Source organism: Ciconia boyciana, chromosome 1, assembly GCF_034638445.1.
Source record: "Ciconia boyciana chromosome 1, ASM3463844v1, whole genome shotgun sequence".
Lineage (NCBI taxonomy): Eukaryota > Metazoa > Chordata > Aves > Ciconiiformes > Ciconiidae > Ciconia > Ciconia boyciana.
In genome coordinates this window covers 69,929,915-69,949,015 of record NC_132934.1, presented here as the reverse complement: position 1 = coordinate 69,949,015, position 19,101 = coordinate 69,929,915, and the positions used below count along the sequence as shown (strand labels likewise).

The 19,101-nt window shown below is 42.4% G+C and overlaps 1 protein-coding gene across 50 annotated transcripts in view; it reads right to left on the bottom strand.

Moving 5' to 3' along the window:
- CACNA1C (calcium voltage-gated channel subunit alpha1 C) overlaps nt 1-19,101 on the bottom strand; it is a 495,028-nt gene that overhangs the window by 44,397 nt on the left and 431,530 nt on the right. For 20 of the 50 annotated variants that reach the window (XM_072873331.1, XM_072873361.1, XM_072873386.1 and 17 more), the window contains 2 exons: nt 14,981-15,064; nt 14,273-14,356 (listed from right to left, as the gene is read on the bottom strand). The exons of 2 other annotated variants lie outside the window; for them this stretch is intronic. In XM_072873331.1, coding sequence (XP_072729432.1) covers nt 14,273-14,356; nt 14,981-15,064 — 168 coding nt within the window. The remainder of the gene's footprint in view (nt 1-14,272; nt 14,357-14,980; nt 15,065-19,101) is intronic. 28 more of the 50 variants (XM_072873426.1, XM_072873452.1, XM_072873501.1 and 25 more) reach the window with 2 other exon arrangements.

Here is a 19,101-nt window from a genome sequence, read left to right as displayed (position 1 = left end):
ACATGTCAATTTTGAAAAAGGCATTTAAGGAATGTAAGATTCAAAACTCACATTTTCTCCTTGCACATATCAATTTGAGTTTTCATTTCAATTAGAAATGTTATATAACTATGAAAAATCAATCCTAGACTAAACTGTTTCTACTTAAGCAAATGTTTTGATTTTCCTCAATTATTTCTGTTGGAATGATCTTTTACTGAAAATTTTGCAATTTTTAATTTTTATTCTATTTTAAAACAGAAAAAAGTTAGGAGCTTTGTCTTAGGAGCTTGTTTACAAGGAGCTTTTGTGAAACAAAAAATCAAGCCTTCCTATAACTCTAAACTGAGTGAAGCACCAGAGGGTTTTTTGATAATTTTCATAAACTGAAGTTTGGTTTTGGTGCCTATCAGAAAAGGGCTCCATCTTACAGGAAAAGAGGGACTAAAGGTCTAGGATGCTGCCTTTACTGCGGCAAATGGTGAACACCTTGCTATTTCCCTGGAAAAAGTCCTGAGTTGTTCCAGTGCAATGTAACATGCTAATCCTCAGACAGCTTTGCAGAAGAGACTGAAATCTCTTGCACTAGGGAATTAAAATTTTATTTGGTGCAATAAGGGGAATTAGGAAAAATGTGACACCTGCAATGAAATTTGCCATTACATTTCTGCCTGCACTAACTCATGTGGGTCAATAGACATAAAGAGCCAGCTCATACAAATGCAATATATATGCATTTATACTTCACATTGATTCCACATGATCTCAGATCCTGGGGGAAATATTAGCATATCCGTATGCAACAAAAGCCTATTTTGAATACAGTTAATAAGGTCAAGGTAACTTTTAAAGCAAATGAGTCCTGCAGCTGACAGGTTTTTTCCTTCATTTCCTATGTATTCTAAGATTTTGAAATTCTAGAGCTTGCTTTTCTAATTAGCTTCAAGTATGCAAATCATACCAATTTGAATAGCTTATTAATTAATTTCATATATATATCCATGAAATTGTCAGACAGTAATCTTATGGTTCCAAGTGCTTAAGGTAAATATAAAGAAAGTCAATTGCTTTAATTTGGTTATGCAGATTACCCTAGATTGACAATTACTGGACAGTTAATGAGAGTCACTTTTTACACAGCTGAAAGCTCTATTTTTTTCCATGACGTTCAGAAACGCAGAACAATTGGTAAAGTATGTCTATGCAAATTATTCTTAATTTTCAGGATGTTTTAATAATCCTTCTCATTAGCTCTGGGTAAATGATGAGTTCAAGTCTTATGGTAATCAAGCCTGGGGGTAATAAACAAGCAGATATTAAACACTATCAGAGATGTAGTGCTCATCTTCAGGTACAAGTACTGGTCTGACTCAGAGAGGCAGGTGCAGCTTGCCTGTGTTTTATTATTTGTGTTTTGTAGGACAGGTAGCCAACAAAAGCCCTAGAACATCTGGACAGGAAGGCTCTGCAGATAAACCGAGCCATGAAAATAAATGTTGAAAGGCTATTTGTGTGCAGGACCTTTTACTTTTGTTTTACAGGTGGAGTGACTTTAAGGATTTTCCAGTTTGAGTATCAGCTGAGGAGAGGTTTTGCTGATTGGAACACCTCTGCTAGAAGCCATGTGTAACAGAGTGGACTTTTTTCATTCAGCTTGCCTTTTCACTTGACCAATTCTTGATCCACAGGGCAAGGGCTCCCAAAGGAGGTAATCAGGCTGTCCCAGCCCAGAGCAGACTGAGGGGGATGACCCTGGGAACAGACCAGACCACTGAGCAAGACAGAGAGAGAGCAAGTGTGAAAATTTAGAGTTCCCAGGACTCCAGCTTTCCTCATCTCTATTACCAGCCATGCCAGTGGTTTCCTCATTGCTGTTCCTAAGTAGTCCAATGTACCTCACTGCCTTTCCTATGGCAAAGGTAATATGGCTTTTAAACACCAAACCCAGCAGTATATTTATCACTGTGCTGAAAAGGGCAGTCTTTTTTTCCCTCCACCTCTTTAGAAAGATTTATGTTCTCTCTTACATTGGTCATTATTCTCTTTTCTTTTTTTTTTCATTGTTTGGAAGGGATGGAGGGAGGGAAACCTGTGGGGCTGGTTTTCCAAAAGGAGCACAGCCTGTATCTGGTTTTGACTCATTCTGAATGACACTTCCTTTCATATCCAGGTTCTCCCATCCCAAACACCCAAATAAATCCATCATCTTGACTTCTTATCTGTAGCAGTGTTGTGAAAGCACAGCTGCTCTGGAGGGCTGCAAGTAGAGAGATCGTCTCTGACACGGCTTGGCCTGCTAAGGTTCTTGTGTACTAAGACCATGCCACTGATTTTGATCTTGAAATGAAAGAGAAGAAAGACACTGTTCAAAGCATTCGTACCAGTCTTGGTTACTTTGAAGACATGCTGTTGTGTGCTGTAAAAGGTATAGATTTTTCCATTTCTTACACCATCCCACAGCCTGTCTTGGAAAGGGTAATGGCAGCAGAGTTCTTCTCTAAGATGAATTTCCTGAGCCATAGGTAGGCAGGAGCTTTCCTTGTCTCCAACACCTTGCAATACTCCATTAGTACTGAGAGGGGGAGTAATATGTACTGGCTTCATCTTCTCTGGGGGCTGATGATTTGAGGAATTAAGCAAACTCCCAGAAGCACGTCCTCCTTCTGTCATGGCTGTGCTTGTCTTCAGTGCACTGAGCGTTTGAGCACTGCTAGACGTATTTATTAATTACTTATTAATTATCTGATAGGATTCCATGGTGTGGGAAAAGGATAAGGAAGAAGGAAAAATAAAGAACAGATTGAAACTTGGTGCCCTCTGTGTATTGGTGTTACTGGGGTTTCTCTGGGCAGCCTCACCTGCCTAGAGCAGAAAGGAGGCTGGAGACCTTTGGACTTTGTAGGGCTCCATCTGTGAAGAGGTTTGCTGGGAGCTCAGTGTGAAGGGTTTACTGTGATGTGGTTGACAGGAGCGTGTGAATCCGGAAGGAAGTTTCAGTAACATCTTTGCCACTCCTGTATAATTTATGGGGAATTACAGTGGTGGTGTTAAGGTCAGAAGCAGGCCTGTGGTCTGCAGCAAAATACCCATTCCTCAGCATGATAACTCTTCTGGGGGCTAATGGAGCCAGATGGAGACTAGATCGTGAGCAGGTTTTTCCAGGGAGGAAGGCAGGCAGTCTACCAGCTCAAAGCCTCTGCATGCAGTGTTGCCAGGATCCTTCCTTTGGCAAGCCCAAAGGCTCTGGGACAGGGTGAAGATGAATGAGCCATCTTATGCTTTGATGAAGGTGCTGAAAGAAACTGCACATGCCATTGAAAACAGGAGAAAACCCCATCCACCTTCGTTCAAATGCAACAGGACTGTGGATTGCAAGAAACAGTAGATACAGGTGAACTAGCAGCCCCTGTTACTTTTGGGTAATGAATCTCTGCTCAAGGGAGGATAGCCAGAAATACCAGCAGCCCAAAGAGAGAGTTTTTTATGGACCATTTTAATTTGAGATTTGTAGCAGTTAGTATTTAATTCCCAGGCTGTGTCTTTTCATTGCCTGTTAAATTAGAAAGTTGTTTAATGTTGACACAGAATGTTTCCTAGAAGAAAACAGCCTACAGAGTCATACTGGATTTCTGTATGTTAATATGGGATACAATAAAGCCTGAGTGCCATTCTGGGATTGGAAATGCCAATCACAGGCATTATCAGAGCATGTTAGAGGTGGTCATATGGAGACTGCAGCTAGCTGTTACAAAGCTACTGAGCAACAGATTTTTGTTCTACACCTCTTTCCAAGAATAAATTATTATTGATTTGATGAATTCTTTGGTTAAAAAAAGTCTTACGGATAGTAGATGATATGTAATGCTCACTGTGTGTGATATACTATATTCAAGTCTGGGCAAACAGTTGAGCCTCAAAATCCCTAGCTCTAAGTATCAATTTGGTTTAGTGCCTTTCTATTAACAAGTGTTTCTTTACTGCTGAGGCATCTTTGCCTTCATGTCTGTTCAGCTTAGGAAAAGATGTCACTTGATCTGGTTTTGGGTGAAGCAGATTTTCTCCCAGTCACTCAGACAAGGCTCAGCAGACGGCACTGCTGACTGGTATCTCCGAGTTTAAAAGCAGATTTTGAGAGAATGACTGGGATGTGACCAGCAGGGATGTTCCATTACTCTGCAACATTGTCAATTTTACTAGCGATTAGAGCCAGAGCCACATTTTTGGCTATCAGTCAGCTGACCATAAGCAGCAATTCAGTCTCTACAGCTAGGTCATCTGGATGCAGCTGGGAATGGGTCCCATTTAGCAGATGTCTAGGAAGATATATGAAGCAGAAGTCATTTTGTTGGCATGTTGTGCCAGACAGTCTCCACAAAGAACAGACCAGTGAGGGAAGGTAAGAGCACAGCCATTTTAAAAACAGTTGTCTAGTGAGAAATAATAAAAAACCCCACCCTTATGCACGCCTGGCTGGTACATGTGAGGGTAGAGGAAGCGGGGCAGGAGCTAAATCAGGGTGCTATATTGACTATATTAGAAAGGGTAAAATTAGTTTATATGTGTTTACCTTTGATTACAAATCTGGCTGGGAGGCCACATTCTCTTGCCTACCAGCAAAAAAACCACAATCAGGTCTTTATTTAATGGGAACCTCAAAAATTTCTGTTAGTCTGTGCATTTGAGTTTGCAAAATGGTACCCATCACCATGCTGAACTGCTGCCGAGTGCCTGGCACAAAAACCTTCACAATGGGGAACAGCCTTTCCCCTGGACTGATGGTATCTTGGCTGAAGACAGATAGCAAAAAATCACTGGTACAGTAGGTAGAGTGGAACTAATTACTGCCTTGCTGAAAACTACTCCTAGTGCTCCTGGGAATGGGAGACATGATCTCTGCTACCCAAGATTTCAGCAAAATTTGGAGAAAGTGAGCGCGGATAAGAAGATGGAGGAGAAGAGAAAGTTAAAGAGGAAAACAAGTAAAATACTTGTGTGTGTTTTCCCTTCTTCCGTCACCTTCATTGCTTTCATTGCAACTGTCAGTGCAATCTGGAACCAGTTAGCAGATTTCTAAATATGCATAACAGTAAGAGGGTGCACACAATGAGGTCTTGGAAGACCGATGTTAAAAGCTCTTGTAATTTGGATGAAGAACAGAAGTTTTTACAGCAAAACTGAATGAGTGAAATACAGGGGATTGTGCACCCTTTATTACTGCAATCTGCGTGTGGAGAACAGCGACGCTGGAAAATTCCTTGGGCATTCTAAACAAAGTAGGTCTTAGAAAAAGGAGAATTAAATGCCAGAGGACATCTTTCCCTGCTTCAAGGAATTGCCTTAGATGACAGAACTAGCTGGATTAGAACTCACCTGGGCACCTTTTTGACCATCTAATTTACGGTGCTTGGGGAGCTATCGTTAATTAACATTAATATATTAAGAGACGCTCTAAGGAATCAGAGATTTTCTGTGGACTCATATAAATGTACAATCTCTACTAGAGTTCAGGGAAAGTTAAAAGAAACTTTTGCTAGGCAAAAGGCATGATTTATCTTGGCTAGCAAGCCAATGAAATATATAACCAGCTTTGGGTGGTTCTAATGTTTTTAATTATTTTTTATTTTGAGCATTTTAACTAGCTTTGTGGAAAAACATATTGGCTTTAAAAGGAAGATTAAATATAACTGTATTATATCACAAATGTTAATGCCAGAATACTGTAGCATTTTTTTAAAGTGATGTGATAGAAAAATGACAAGAAAAGTTAAATACTGGTCAGAAAACCTGGACCTAGCTTTTTAAAGAGCTCTTTGTACTGAAATGTACTTGCTGCACACTTCTTTTACCATTGAACCAACACAGGACAAGGCCTGTGGTACTCTGTTGTCCTACTATTAGCTATTATTGTTACTGTAACAATAATTTATGGTCAAATAAGAAATCAGGACTCCTTCCCTAAAAGCCTTAAAACCCAATGAGGTTCTGGGTATGTGAAAGCCTGCAGTAATTAGAAGCACAATCCATTCCTTGGTGCAGTCAATGAGATGCTGTGCCCCACCATTTTAAAGAGAGCTCTAAACATTTTCACTCAGAAGGACTCCAGACAGGTTTGTGCATCAAGTCTTACAGCTATAGGGCTATCTAACTTTCTTTTTACTGCTTTTACAATTAGCTTTTAAGAATTTGTTCTCCTGGATTCTTTATCTTCAGTTTCTCGTATTTTAATTAACTAGCATGTGTGTGGTTATATTTATCCAGTACGGCAAATTTATTTTTATGCTGCTCTTAAATCTCCCCTGCATTAAAATATGTTCTGATTATTCCATGCACCTGGAATAATGTCAGAAGCCAAGTATAACAAGTAGTTTTGTGGAAATCACAATATTGAGGTATTTCCTTAAAAATGGGTACTATGGAGAGTCTTTCAAAGTGATTTTCCCCATGGAAACTACATGTTTTCTTCTTATGGTGCTAAAATTGCTAGTCATCAGTAACAGCTCAACTCAGGTAAACTGAGGAAAAAGTCATTTGCATTTACTATCCCCTTTTTCTGCAAAAAATACATACATTTTTTTTCTGTTTGTCCATATTTCATATAGACTTCCTTACAGAAAAAGTTGTGCAGTTACCAAAATCACCTCTTTCAATAGGCAAATCATATTACGAACTTTGGAAATGCACTCAGAATACCAACATTTTTAAGCCAAAAGAGAAAAAAAAGAGGCCCCATCTTCAGGACAAAAATATACATAAATAAAAACAAAATAATCCTGTTCAAACATGGTTGTGATCAGATAGTCTTACCATACTTCTTTCTCACCAACACAGGGTGAAAAACATGCTCTCAAATTGTTGATTAAGCATGGGAGGTGATCAAATTCAAATAGATCTAAGCCTAATTTGGGGAAGAGTTGAAGGCAGCTCTCCTGATGGTCACCAAAGGCAAAATAAAGTACTTGTTTACTAGCATTTGCCACTGCTACAGCTCACAACCATGCTTCAACGTGGCTTCCTACATACAGAAGCTGGGGCCACCGTGGTGTGTTACCTGAATTATTCTAGCGATAAAAACACCACCAGATATTAAAAAAGGCAAACTAAATCCACCCCCACATCAATTTTATCAGTAGTTTTTCCAAAAAGAAAACAAGTCATATATACATACATATACACGCACACAGGGATAGCTCAGGACTACATACAACTTCTAGGATGGCAGCAGTAAGGGTATGACAACACAAGATGTCAAAAGAAGCCACTGTGCTTCTCCAGCCCTTTGCTACGGAATTTGGAGGCCTCTGCTACCCAGACGGCATTTGAGAAAGAGAGAGAGAGAGAAGGAGAGAGGGAGGGAGATGTTTTCTGCCCCTTCCGGAAAGTTTGGGTAAATGAACTTGCAAGTTCTAGGAAATGCAAAGATTTGTGTCCAGTGGCAGCTGACGGCCAAAATCTGAGCAGCAAAGGGCATGGAAGCGGAGAGAACCAGACAGGCAGAGACAGAAAGACAGACAGACAGACGCAGCGACAGAGATGAATGCCAGTCCCAACTGAGGTGCAGGCTAGATGTATGTCGTCCTTCCACCGATCCTTGCTCCCATTGTGGGGGGGTGTGTGTATAGGACTGTGTCGCAGGGGCTGACTGCTCCAGTCCTTGCGCAGACAAAATGCCCTGGGGCAGGTCTGCCTGAATAAGGACTGCAGGATTTAAGCCACTGGTTCTCTGCCTTCAGACACATTGATTGAGGGTGAAAATGAACTTGTGAGGTTTAGTGTGGCTGGAGACGAGGGAGAGGAAAGCAAGGGAGAAAAGGAAGAAAGGCAGGGGGTGGGTTAAAAGGGAGAAGTACAGGAGAAGGTGAGAGGGAGACTTGGGTATAAGCTGTCAGATATTCCAAAAAATGGGAGCAGGAGCCCATGACAAATCATATGAAGCCTCTTGACACCAAAAGCAAGATGACTATAAGGAAAGGCCCCATGTGCCTGGTTTAAGCCTGAGCTGCTTTACCTCAGAAATAAAAAAGACTAAAGGAGAAATCACTGCACAGCTCTCCAAGCATTCTTGGGAGCTGAATGCTTTGGTATCTCTCTGGCCTTACTGCACCCCTACTCAGGAATCAACCAAGCTGCAACCCTCTGCTGACTTCCTACCAGAATTTGGAAAACTTTTCAGAAGTGCAAGATATAAAATACTTGGCCCTCCTGGATACCTGATAGACAAACGCCAAACCACTACTCAGCAGGCCTGGGCACAACAGACCTGACCAACATTTTCTAGGGGAAGGAGTACGGCAAGATGGGTTTTGGGTTTCTCTAACCTTCTTCATAGGGGTGCTACTTCCTGCAGCACCCAGGTCCTATGTCTTCCAGATGCCACCATGGATCAGGTCACACACAACACTGTACATTCCTGTTTTCTCCTCCTGTCACCTCTCCCATTAAAAAGGCCACCATTTCCATCAACCCTCAGACCAGTCACAATGCTCGCTTTTAGGAAAATGTGTACTGCTACAACAGGAGGGCAACTTACACAGGGAAATATTCCATGATTTCACAAAAGCCCGCAAGTCACCAATTCCCTATCCCTGATAGTTCTCATCTTGTATCCATGCGCACCCCCCTGGCTCGTCACATCTGCTGTATCGCATTGCGTACCTGTCACGGGTACCTCCTCCTCCTCCTCTGTACCTCCTGCAGTGTTCACAGGCACACTCAGACATGCACGTATGGTCACTGAGTAGAACAGGTGGGATGGATACCAGTCCAGATGGTTTTGTTCAGTCATCCTCATGCACTCCCAGACACAGTTGATGGACACAGAGGTACCCGCACATGCAGACACGCTCAGAGGAACTGGCAGAAGCCTTCGGCGGCAGGCTCACAGGTAGGCACAAACCCTCCCTCCCCGACATCCTTTCAAGACAGACAGAATCAAACACACGACACCCCCACTGTACCTACGCCAGTGTTCTGGAGACACACATGCTCCCACCCGAACATGCCTCCATAACTCTCACACATCTGCACGCCGTGAACTGCCCACTGCAGCTGGATGGGCCAACCTCTCGGCTGGCCACAGGGACTCATCCAGCTCAGTGGATGCTGCTGTGAGCATTGCTTTGGTGGCAAACAAAGACTCAGCCACAGCGAATCTTTGGTCTGACACCGGCAGGGGAAAGGGTGAAGGAAAAAGGACCCTCTGGACCAGAGAGGTGTTGGCTTTTCTCTCTGACTGAGAGGAAGGACATTACATTAGCAGCTTTCCCAGTGACTCAGGGTCTGACTGTTTTTCTTTCATCACTTTGGGCACCGTAGCACAGAGCACAAATGGAACTTGATTTCCCCCTTTGATACAGCACAACAGATAGTAATGAGCAACTTTCTTTGCCTGGAGGAGGGACAGCAGGCTGTCAGTCAGCTTCACAGCACTCAACTCCAGGCTGTGTCTGCTGATGTGGAAAGGAAGGAAATGCAAGCCTGTGCCTGGGGCTACTTCTAGGATGATATATCCCAAATTTGCTGGCTTTTATTCAAGTCCTATAACATTTTCTTTCCTATTATTATTATCATAGATAGTAATAATTTTTACCACCTTAATATTTTCTTCTAAGGAACTTAAAGTGTTTTGTAAACACTAATAACAATGCTTTCTTAACATAGGGAATAATAACAATCTCCAATTTACTGATGGGGAGACTGAGGTATAGGGAACTAGTAAAAGTCCAAGGAATACAATCCACAGGCTCTACCTCCCAGGACCTGTATATTACATCATCTTTCATCTTATTCCCCAAAAGTAATTCTTGGTCTTAGCACTTAAAGAGAGTTGACACATGGTAGATGTGGTCTCTGCCTCGGAAAGTCTTTTCTTTAATAGCAGATTAAAAAGTCTTCCTCTCCCTCTTTAGTTACTTAAGAAGTGGCTTAAAAGCGGCCCAAAATAGAATCACTGAATATTTCCATAAACTTTCGGAAAAAATCTTCATTTTGTGGCTAGGAAGTTAGTTGTGTAACACTTACTGAGAAGCAAAGCTCTGAAAACGCAGCTTGAAAGTAAGGCAATTTAAAAGTGAATTTGGCAGAAACTGTGCCACTCTCTGAAGTTTTCAAACCCATCAGATTTTAGCCTGCCCTGTGCCCTTTGCACTTACTCAGTTGCGTGAGATGCATCTCCGTGTGTCTCTGGAGCTGGTTGGGGGGACGTGGGAGATGTTCCCAAGTTGCAGTAAGCAAGTGGGCCTAACGTGAGGCAGTTGGACTTCTCACCTGACATATCTCCACACCAGGGAGGTGTTTTAAGTGGAGGCTTCCTAAAGGACTCAGAAATGCTGAAGGCAACCTGGGGGCCTACCTCATGAGTACATGCCTTCTCACTATTTTTGAATGCACAGCCATGCTAACAAAAATATGCTGAGCTTGACATGCAAGTGTACGCTCACCCACAGGCATGCAGATGAACATGCCTGCATACAGGAAACTCTCAGATATAAACACCCACCCGTAAGCAGAACAAACTTGCACAGTAAGATAGCCACGTTGGCTCAGAAAACATGTTAATAGACTCAGATACATACACAACAACCCATGTGTCTCCATCAACAACCATTCATAACACAAATATGTACGAAATACGTATGCTTGCATACACACTCTCTTTCCCCTCCACACGGATTCATGTCTGTACACGCTCCCATGGATTTGTAGCCCATACACAGGCATCCGAACACATTCAAGAACATAAACGACAACCAATGGAGTGCACACACAAAGACCCACCCATGCACACTCACATATATCTTAACGAAGGTTTTGGTCTGGGAAATTCCTTTTCAAGAGACAAAAATAATTGTCAAAAGGAAAAAACAGAGCATGGGGAACTGCACAAATAGATGCAAGCGCATGCCTACACGCACACTGTGGAGCTTGTCAGTCAGGGTTCCCACTGCAACTACAGCTATCGCAGCTCAGCACCTGCTGGGTGTGCTTCCCCTGAGTGCACACATCTGGTGAACCTCACAGAGATTTCAGCCTTACATGTCTATGGCCACATGTCAAACTGACCTGTTCCAGGTTTCTCCATCTTCCCTAACTGACCACAATGAAAACTGTCCCATAGCTCCAAGAGCAGCACCTTCCAAGACCCTACCACAAACGTTCTTCAGCTTCTAAAGAGCTGGGCAGAAACATCTTACCTGCACCTGACCAGGCTAAACATCTCCAATTAGTGAGTTTATTGGTATTTTAGGGTTTATTTTTTCTTTCTTTTTCAGACTCCAGGTCTCTTGGAACAAGACAAGACAGTGTACAGAAACACAAGGCAGGATTTGCTCAAACCCACAAACAGCAAGAAAGCAACAAGCTCCTGAGGAGAAGGGGAGAATTGTATCTGATAAACTGCCTCACACTGCTTGGGAAGGTGACAACTGTCCGTCCAAGATGGGCTGCTACTTCCAAAGCCCATCTGCTACAGATGTAACATATCAAGTGCTGCTAGCAGGAAGGGAATCCGACAGGACAAACCAACATACAAAATATTCTCTTATTCAATAAGGGTTACAAGTGCAAAGGGATTTCAGAACATTTCAGAACAAACTCCATCCATAGCTGCTGCTCATTTATCAGTGCATCAAAAGATTGTGCAAGTATTTAGTAACAAACATTAGAAACTAGTAGCAAAAGACTTGCCTAGATAAAAAGAGAAGATTTAAACATGCCAGGTAACAAAAAAACGTGTGCAGAAATCTGTAAAAACTGTATAGAAGGAAAGGATTCTTTAGAGGAAACAGAGGGACCATCATGAAATGCTGTTTATAACCCTAACTAAAAGAGTCAGGGCCACTCCTGCTGCCTCCTCAACTAAGACAGGTGATGGCTGTTCGGACAGAGGCACACCCTCACTTTTCATAGACTTCTGCAACCAAAAACTGGATTCTGGGCCTTGGCTGACACAAACTTGAATTTAGACAGGGAATGGAAAAGAGAGAGAGCCTTGTCAGTGGTAATTAAGCACGCCAGTATGGATAGCCCTGGAGACTGAACATCTGAACACAGCACAATTAGCAGCAGCGTGACCTTCTCAACAACATGCTGAGAACGAATGTGATTTATCCTGCTTAAATTTAGCATCCGAGATCTGGGTGTCTAGACAAACCTAACAACCCTAGACACTCTCCAGTCACTGGATGGGCACCTCCTAAAAGCAATTCATTTCCCTGTTATAGACATGTACAGGGAGGCACCAGTTGGCCTGGGGAGGGGTGCATTTCTCTCCACTAACTCTAAGAGGAAGCCTGGGTAACTATCTGTCTTCCTCTCAGATGACTAAAGTTTAATGAGATGTATATCAAAGTGTCCTAAACCATGATGTAAAAAGTTATTTAATTTATAGGAAATTACTGTGAATTTCCTCAAAAGGATCCATTAGATTTTCCCTCCAGTACAGGGTTTCTGACTATGATAGACCTCCATTTATTTATTAAAACACAAGGATTTCCCTCCTTTCTGCTTGGAAGATTTTTGTATGGATTCAAATACATCAGTCAAGAAAGTCTTGTTGATGTTTAGAATAATTAATCTCCAGTTAACTGTACTTATTTCCTCTATTACCATGTAGAGTTCTGCCTCTATGGGTAGGAATTGAACTTTTCCACAATCTGAAGGCTGTTGCCAGGTTCCCCATTTAGTTTTCTTGTGGCAAGTGTGGCATAAAAAAGGCTTTCATTTCATTCTTCAAAATTAACAACTTCAGCCTGCTGATCATTGTAACTTCCCTCTACAAAGTCAGCCCAACCCTAATATCTCTCTAGTAAAAGGGTAACCAAAATTGTTTACAACATTCTGGGGGAAATGTTGCAAACAATTTTTTGTGTCCAGAAAGTAGGACATTTAAGAGATGTAAAATAAAAGTTCATTTTCAGTTAGAAACTATTTTCCATTCTCTCAAAAGACAAAGAAAATAGACTAGTGTCAAATAAAACATTTTAATTATTGTAAATCTATTACAACTTGGATAAATGTCCCTGTTTCAGAATTTAAAAAAATGAAGTTGAAGAGAAATTAAACTAGAACCAAGATATGAAAACATTTTGCTTGGAAAGTTCAAAGGAAGACATTTTGATTTTTTTCAAAATGTTTCCTACATTTTTCCCTAAACACAGCACTGAGTGAAAACTATGCTGTCACTTTTCTGCTTGCGATAGATTGCCTCTACAGTACACAACAATTCCAAGCTGGAATGTTTATTCAACAGCCATGTCGTTTTGCAAATTCATGATTGATTTGCTCTTCATTAACATATTTACAGCAATTTTCTTTCAATCTTTCTACTTTCCTGGCCTCACTAAGCTGGATTTTGCAGTGCAGTTCTTGTCCGTGCTCATAAACCCAGTGGGTCCTTTGTAGTCTTTCTTTTGGGAATCTGTGTGCTTCCTGCCTGTCCTTTGTCTATTTATTCTGTAATTCTATATCCATCCACCTCCAAAAAAAGAGAGGAAAAAGGTTGCCTGATGTGATTTATTCCTTGAACACCAGCTGCTCATTTCAGTCTCCGTGGCTCATTCAGTCCTTCACCTGTCTGCTGAGATGGGCACCAGTGGGCCCAATCAGTGTCAGTTGTGCTGGTCGAATCTGTGAGATGGAGCAAACTGGGTTGCAAACCCAAAAAACTGGGTTGCAACTCTGGTGCTTTGTTTTTCTTTGGGCTTTCTGTTTTGTGTTTATTTTATCTACCTTTTTTCAAATGAGAAACTGAACATTAGGAGCAGGTTCCTCTAAACAGAGATGATTTGGTCTTTATTTCTTTTGGAGGAAGCCTGGGTGAGGAGGCACAGGGAGGATTCCTGGTTTGGTTCCTGCAGTTCCACCTCGAAAGAACTGACCTTTAGATCTCTGTGGGGTGGAGAGTATTGAACTGCCATGGGAAGCAAAGCATAACACTGGGTAGACCGAAGTGCTGGCCTGGGACTATTCTAGCAGCTTCCCATGGCACAAATAGCTTTTTCACTTACACTCCACGTTTCCCATCACTTTTCCTGCTATACAGTTTAATTCATGCCAGGCGGATTATGAAAGGAAGAAAATGATGCAACAGTCAAAAAGTCCTTTAAGTCGTTCCAAAAATTAAAACAGAATAAAAAGGAAACAAACAAACAAACAAAAAAAGAGCTTCAAAACTAAACAAAAACCTCTGAAAACAAACTCAAAAGAAAGGAGGAAGGGGGAGAAAAAAAAAAAGAACCCGGGAAAGACAAATGAATGTTAGAGCAGGCACGATCATGGACAGACGCCAGCTACTTACGTTCACCTCGGTGATTGCTATATCAACAATGCTACCCACAACAATCAAGGCGTCAAATGTATTCCATGCATCACAGAAATAGTGCTGCATGTGGCAGGGAAGCCAAGGAAAGAGAGAGAGAGAGAGAAAGGAAGAGAAAGAAAGAATGAGAGAGAGAGAGAGGAGGGAGAGAGAGAGGGAAAGGGAGAAAAGAGGGAAAAAAGTAAAAAATAAAAAAAATAAAATAAAAAACCAAACCAAAACAAAACAAAGCATGAAAGAGGGAGAGAAGAGGAAAAAAATAAGAAAAGAAAGAGGTTACGTGGGCATATTAAATAGTCTCTTACCACTCTACAGTATTGGTTGCTCAAACCTCTGTAACGTTTCACATGATGGAGGGTATTAACAAAAGCCTGGTTAGTCAGAAAGTTACACTCAAGCATGTCTACCTTTTGGAGGGAAAAAAAGCACACACACCCCAAACTCTGTGCGCTTTCACCAGTCACAGCCTTGGGGCGAGCTATGACAAGTGAAAAAGAAGGAGGCATTTCCCCCCCTCCTTTTTTTTTCCCTGGGAGAAGGAGAAGGACGACGGCAAGTTCAAGAAAAGCATGACTAGAGGGAAAAAAACCAGAAAAAAAAAGAGAGAGAAAGAAAGAGAGAAAGAGAGAAGGAACAGCAGAGGAGGAGGAGGTGGTGGTATCCTGGGGAGGGTAGAGTAATACTCACATTAGTTTCACTGAGAATGACGTCTATAATGCTGCCAATTACGATGAGGAAGTCAAAAACATTCCAAGGATCACTAAAGTAACCCTACATAAGGAAGGGGCAGGCAGGATGGGGATTAAAAAGGAATGTTAGACAGACAAAAACAGTTCAAAATTACCATTAGAATTACTGCCCTGATACCTCAAGGAGTTTTCCTCTTAAGTCTACTTGTTGCGCCTCAAGCTGTAGCCCAGTCCTGGGATCCCCGACTTATGTGAGCAGCCCCTATCCAGCTAATGCGATCCCAGGGCAGCCACCCCTCTCCTCCGACTCTGGGACGGGGGTGAAGGGAAGCCACATAGAGCGCTTTGAGCGTGGCTGCTCACAGGAGTAGGGCTTGCAGGACCAGCTCCTCCAGACATCTCCGATTCCTAGCAACACAGCACCCTTCCCCATTTGGCTTAGATTTGGCTGGGGGAAGGATACAGGAATGGCGTCATACGGTTCTCTAAAAAACAGCTTCCCTTCTGCCAGTGTGCATATCAATCCACCAGTCCATGTTCCAGATGTAACGCTCTGTGCTGGCGCTGGGAACAGCCGGCTGCCACGTCACGATGGAGCAGAGGGCACTGTCGAGCTGGGGATGTGCTATTTAAACCTCACTGGGTGTCACCTTTATTTTTACCCAGCCACCATGAGTATTACAACAGTGAATAGCCTAACAGTTTCTATTGCTAATGCTTTAGCTCCTGTCTTAAAACTACATACAGAGTAGGACTGGTATTTTTGTTACTCTGAAAGCACATCTGCACCACAAAATGAAGGTGTGAATGTAGTGTGTGCTGGCGCATCCCACCAGGAAGGGGTAAGAACGAGAGCAAAGTCGGCTTTAGCATGTGCTCAGAGTGAGACCTGTTGCTCACTCATGCTAAAGACAGTGCCACAGCATCACTGCAACATCAGCTGTCTAGGACAAGCTATGGCACATCTGCTAACGTGTGCTAAACCCATACCTTCACTTTGCTGTGCAGAATTACTTCAGGGGCTATCTCAAACATCTCATTGTTCTAAGCAGGGCTCAGGAGATGCTAATCAGCACTGCTTGCCATCCCCATCCTGCATGTTTTTTGGCTGGATGGGCCGTAAGGGTACTGGACCCTTTTGGAAAAGATCCTGTTCAGCCCAGGAGGTGAGCTTCTGTATGTAAACTTCCTGTCCAAGCCAATGTCACGAGCAAAAAAACCCTATCTTGGCTCACTGAACACCTGTGCCAACCTCTTCCCCTTGTTCTGCAGTCCTAAAAGGAGGCAAACATACAAAATCCTCCATACTCCTTTTATGTGTTTGGTTTTGTGAGCATGGGGCTAATCTGACCTGCCTGTTTCCCAGCTGTAGCATGTCTCCAGTGAGACTGAACCCAAGTTGCACTGCGACTGCTATTCTTAGCTAGAGAGTCAGGTCATGGGTAAAGTGTGAGCCTGTGTTCCCAGGCAGCGTTGCAGAAAGCAAAAAGGAGAAAAGAAAAAAAAATTAAAAATCCCAGCACTGGCACTGCAGAAGCCAGGCTTAGGAACCCAAAATTACTGTGGGTTCAATCATCACACGGAGCAGGCACTGGCAGAAAGTGTCTTTCTAAACACTGAAACACTGCCTCCAGGATTCTTTGAGACTCACAGTTATAAACTGCGTTATGTGTGGGGCAGGAAAAATGGGGGGGGGGGAAGATGAAGCAGAGAAAGCCACTGCCCAGCTGGTTCCACACCAGTGAAGGGGGCTGGCAGAGTGGACTTTGAAATCTTCCCCTCAAAACCAGAAAAAAACCCCCTTTATTCTGCCACCTGAAATAGGCAACTCTTAGCAGATCTACACTGGGAGGAGTAATCATCCCATGGCTAACATTACTATGCAATTAGCTACAACAGGGAGGAAGGAAACAGGAGCAAAAGCAAATTCAGAGAATATTATTATTCAGCGTCCAGCCTAGAAAATACACAACAAATATTAGAATGAATTCAGCAGTGATGTCCAGCATCGTTAGCAACCAGATGGACCTGGAATAAAACTGTAATTAGACTTCACCAAGAGGAAGGGGAGGGAGAGAACAGCAGATTAAATTGTAGAGGCAAACGCATTTTGAATAAATAAAGGACAGACACAGATCATACAGAGTTGCAAAAAGTGCCTTTGCAGCCTGATGCGACCTTGGCAGAGAGTACACTTGCAGGATCAAAGAGAATGGAGTAGAAGACAACAGACCCAATCCTCCTGCCCCTGTTCATGTGCACAGTCCTGCTGAAGGCAATGGCACTGCTCACATACCAAATGAATACATGCATTCAATAGCATGGCTATCTTCTATTTCCTTCTCAAATTGCATAGTTTAGGAACTATTAAGGAATTCAGCAGGAACCCAAACAGCTCCAAAAAAACAGAGTCTGCTTTTGGGCAGCTGCAAGGGTGAAGATCCAAAACATGTTGTTCAGGTTTTGCCCATGAAAATGATGACTATCTGTTTTTAAATCTGTGCTGATGGATAGGTGGTTATGTTTACTATGATTGGCATCATACTGAAAGAATGTTTTTGGTGTAACCAAATTCACAAATTCACAATTTCTTTTTACTGAGCAACTCCAGACATAGAGCCCAATAGCCATTGCTGCTGGTAAAACAGAATTTGCTCTTGGTACAAAACCCAGGTGACAAACAGCATCAAATCTTGTCCTCAGATGACCACTGAAGCCAGTGAATTAAATTTTGCTCCCAGCTGCAGTAATGTAACCTCACTGGAAGCAATCACACTGCACTGACACAGCTGGCACATCTCAGGAGAGACTCAGGCCTGGAAAGAAAAGGTCCCTTTTTCATTGCTATCATAAATAGCTGCTTCGGACCTTTGTGACACCACAGCATATCTGGAGTCACTCTGCTAACTTCTGTGGAGTTGCTCCAGATTTACACTGCGAACTCTTTCTCCCAGAATGCTCTGCTGAGTCTCATCAGCCAGCTGCTTGCTTGAAAGTCATGGGCTGCTCTGCTCTGGTATCACAGAAAGAGCATGACCGTGGTATGTTATTGCGTGGCTGTAAGGTGGACTCAGAGAGCTCTTCTCTTCCTCCTGTACCTCTTAGATGAGTGATAGAGAGGAATCATGGATATGAATGCAGTTTTACTCAACCCCACATAAAATATGCCAGTGTTGAATTAAGGAAACACATGAATTTAAAAACCTTCCTTTCCTCCTCACCTGCTCCCTCTGTGTTTCAAACAGAAGTGTGAAAAATAGAAAGATATTATTCACAGTAAGAGAGCTCAAAGAAAACAGAGAACATAGATGCTTCATTTGTGTGCAAGGGAATGGAATCCTTCCTTAAAAAGCCACCCTCTTAGAGACATTTACCTACAAACGGCCATGTGGTTACTCAGCTTTGGATCAGACCTCATAATCTTGTCAGGAGTTATGAGTACATATCGAGAGTGAACTACACCCCTTGGGGACTTGTCTCTTGCGACCTCAAAGTACCTCTTCAAGCCACATTCCTCACTGGAGTGTACCAGGGTGGCTAATGAAAGACAAGCTGAATGAAGGAAGAGCTTTCACTTTAATAAAGAGGTTGTATTTCCAAACTACTTTCCCACCAGAAAGTTCTGTATACTTTTCCCAAGAGGGTGGAGGTCTGACTGGAAACGAATTGATGGCATTGTTTGTTTTTGCAGTACAGGAATTTAGAGTGTAATACCATATTTTACCCTTAAAGGGAGACGCTTGACCCTGATTTAGCTGTATAATTACATGTCACATAATGGCAGCCTCAGGGGCTCACTGGGGAATGGTAGTCACCCTCTCTTGTGGGATGTCTTTGGAGATCCATGAAGCTTTTGGGAAGAAAGGAGAACAGAAAGAGACCAGGAGGATTGGACTGAATATTCAGGAAGCACGAAATAGCCCCACCATTAGAGCATGTTTTTCCCCATTTTTTTATTTCCCCAAAGGTAGCAAAGGATAGTGTATCATCACATGATCAATAAGTTAATGAAAGGCTGAGCATAAATATGCAGTAGCTGACTGGAATGGAATCTCATTTGTGCGAGGGGAGCAGACATTGTAGCATTTCAGAATGAGTATGCCAATCATTTTTAGGTTT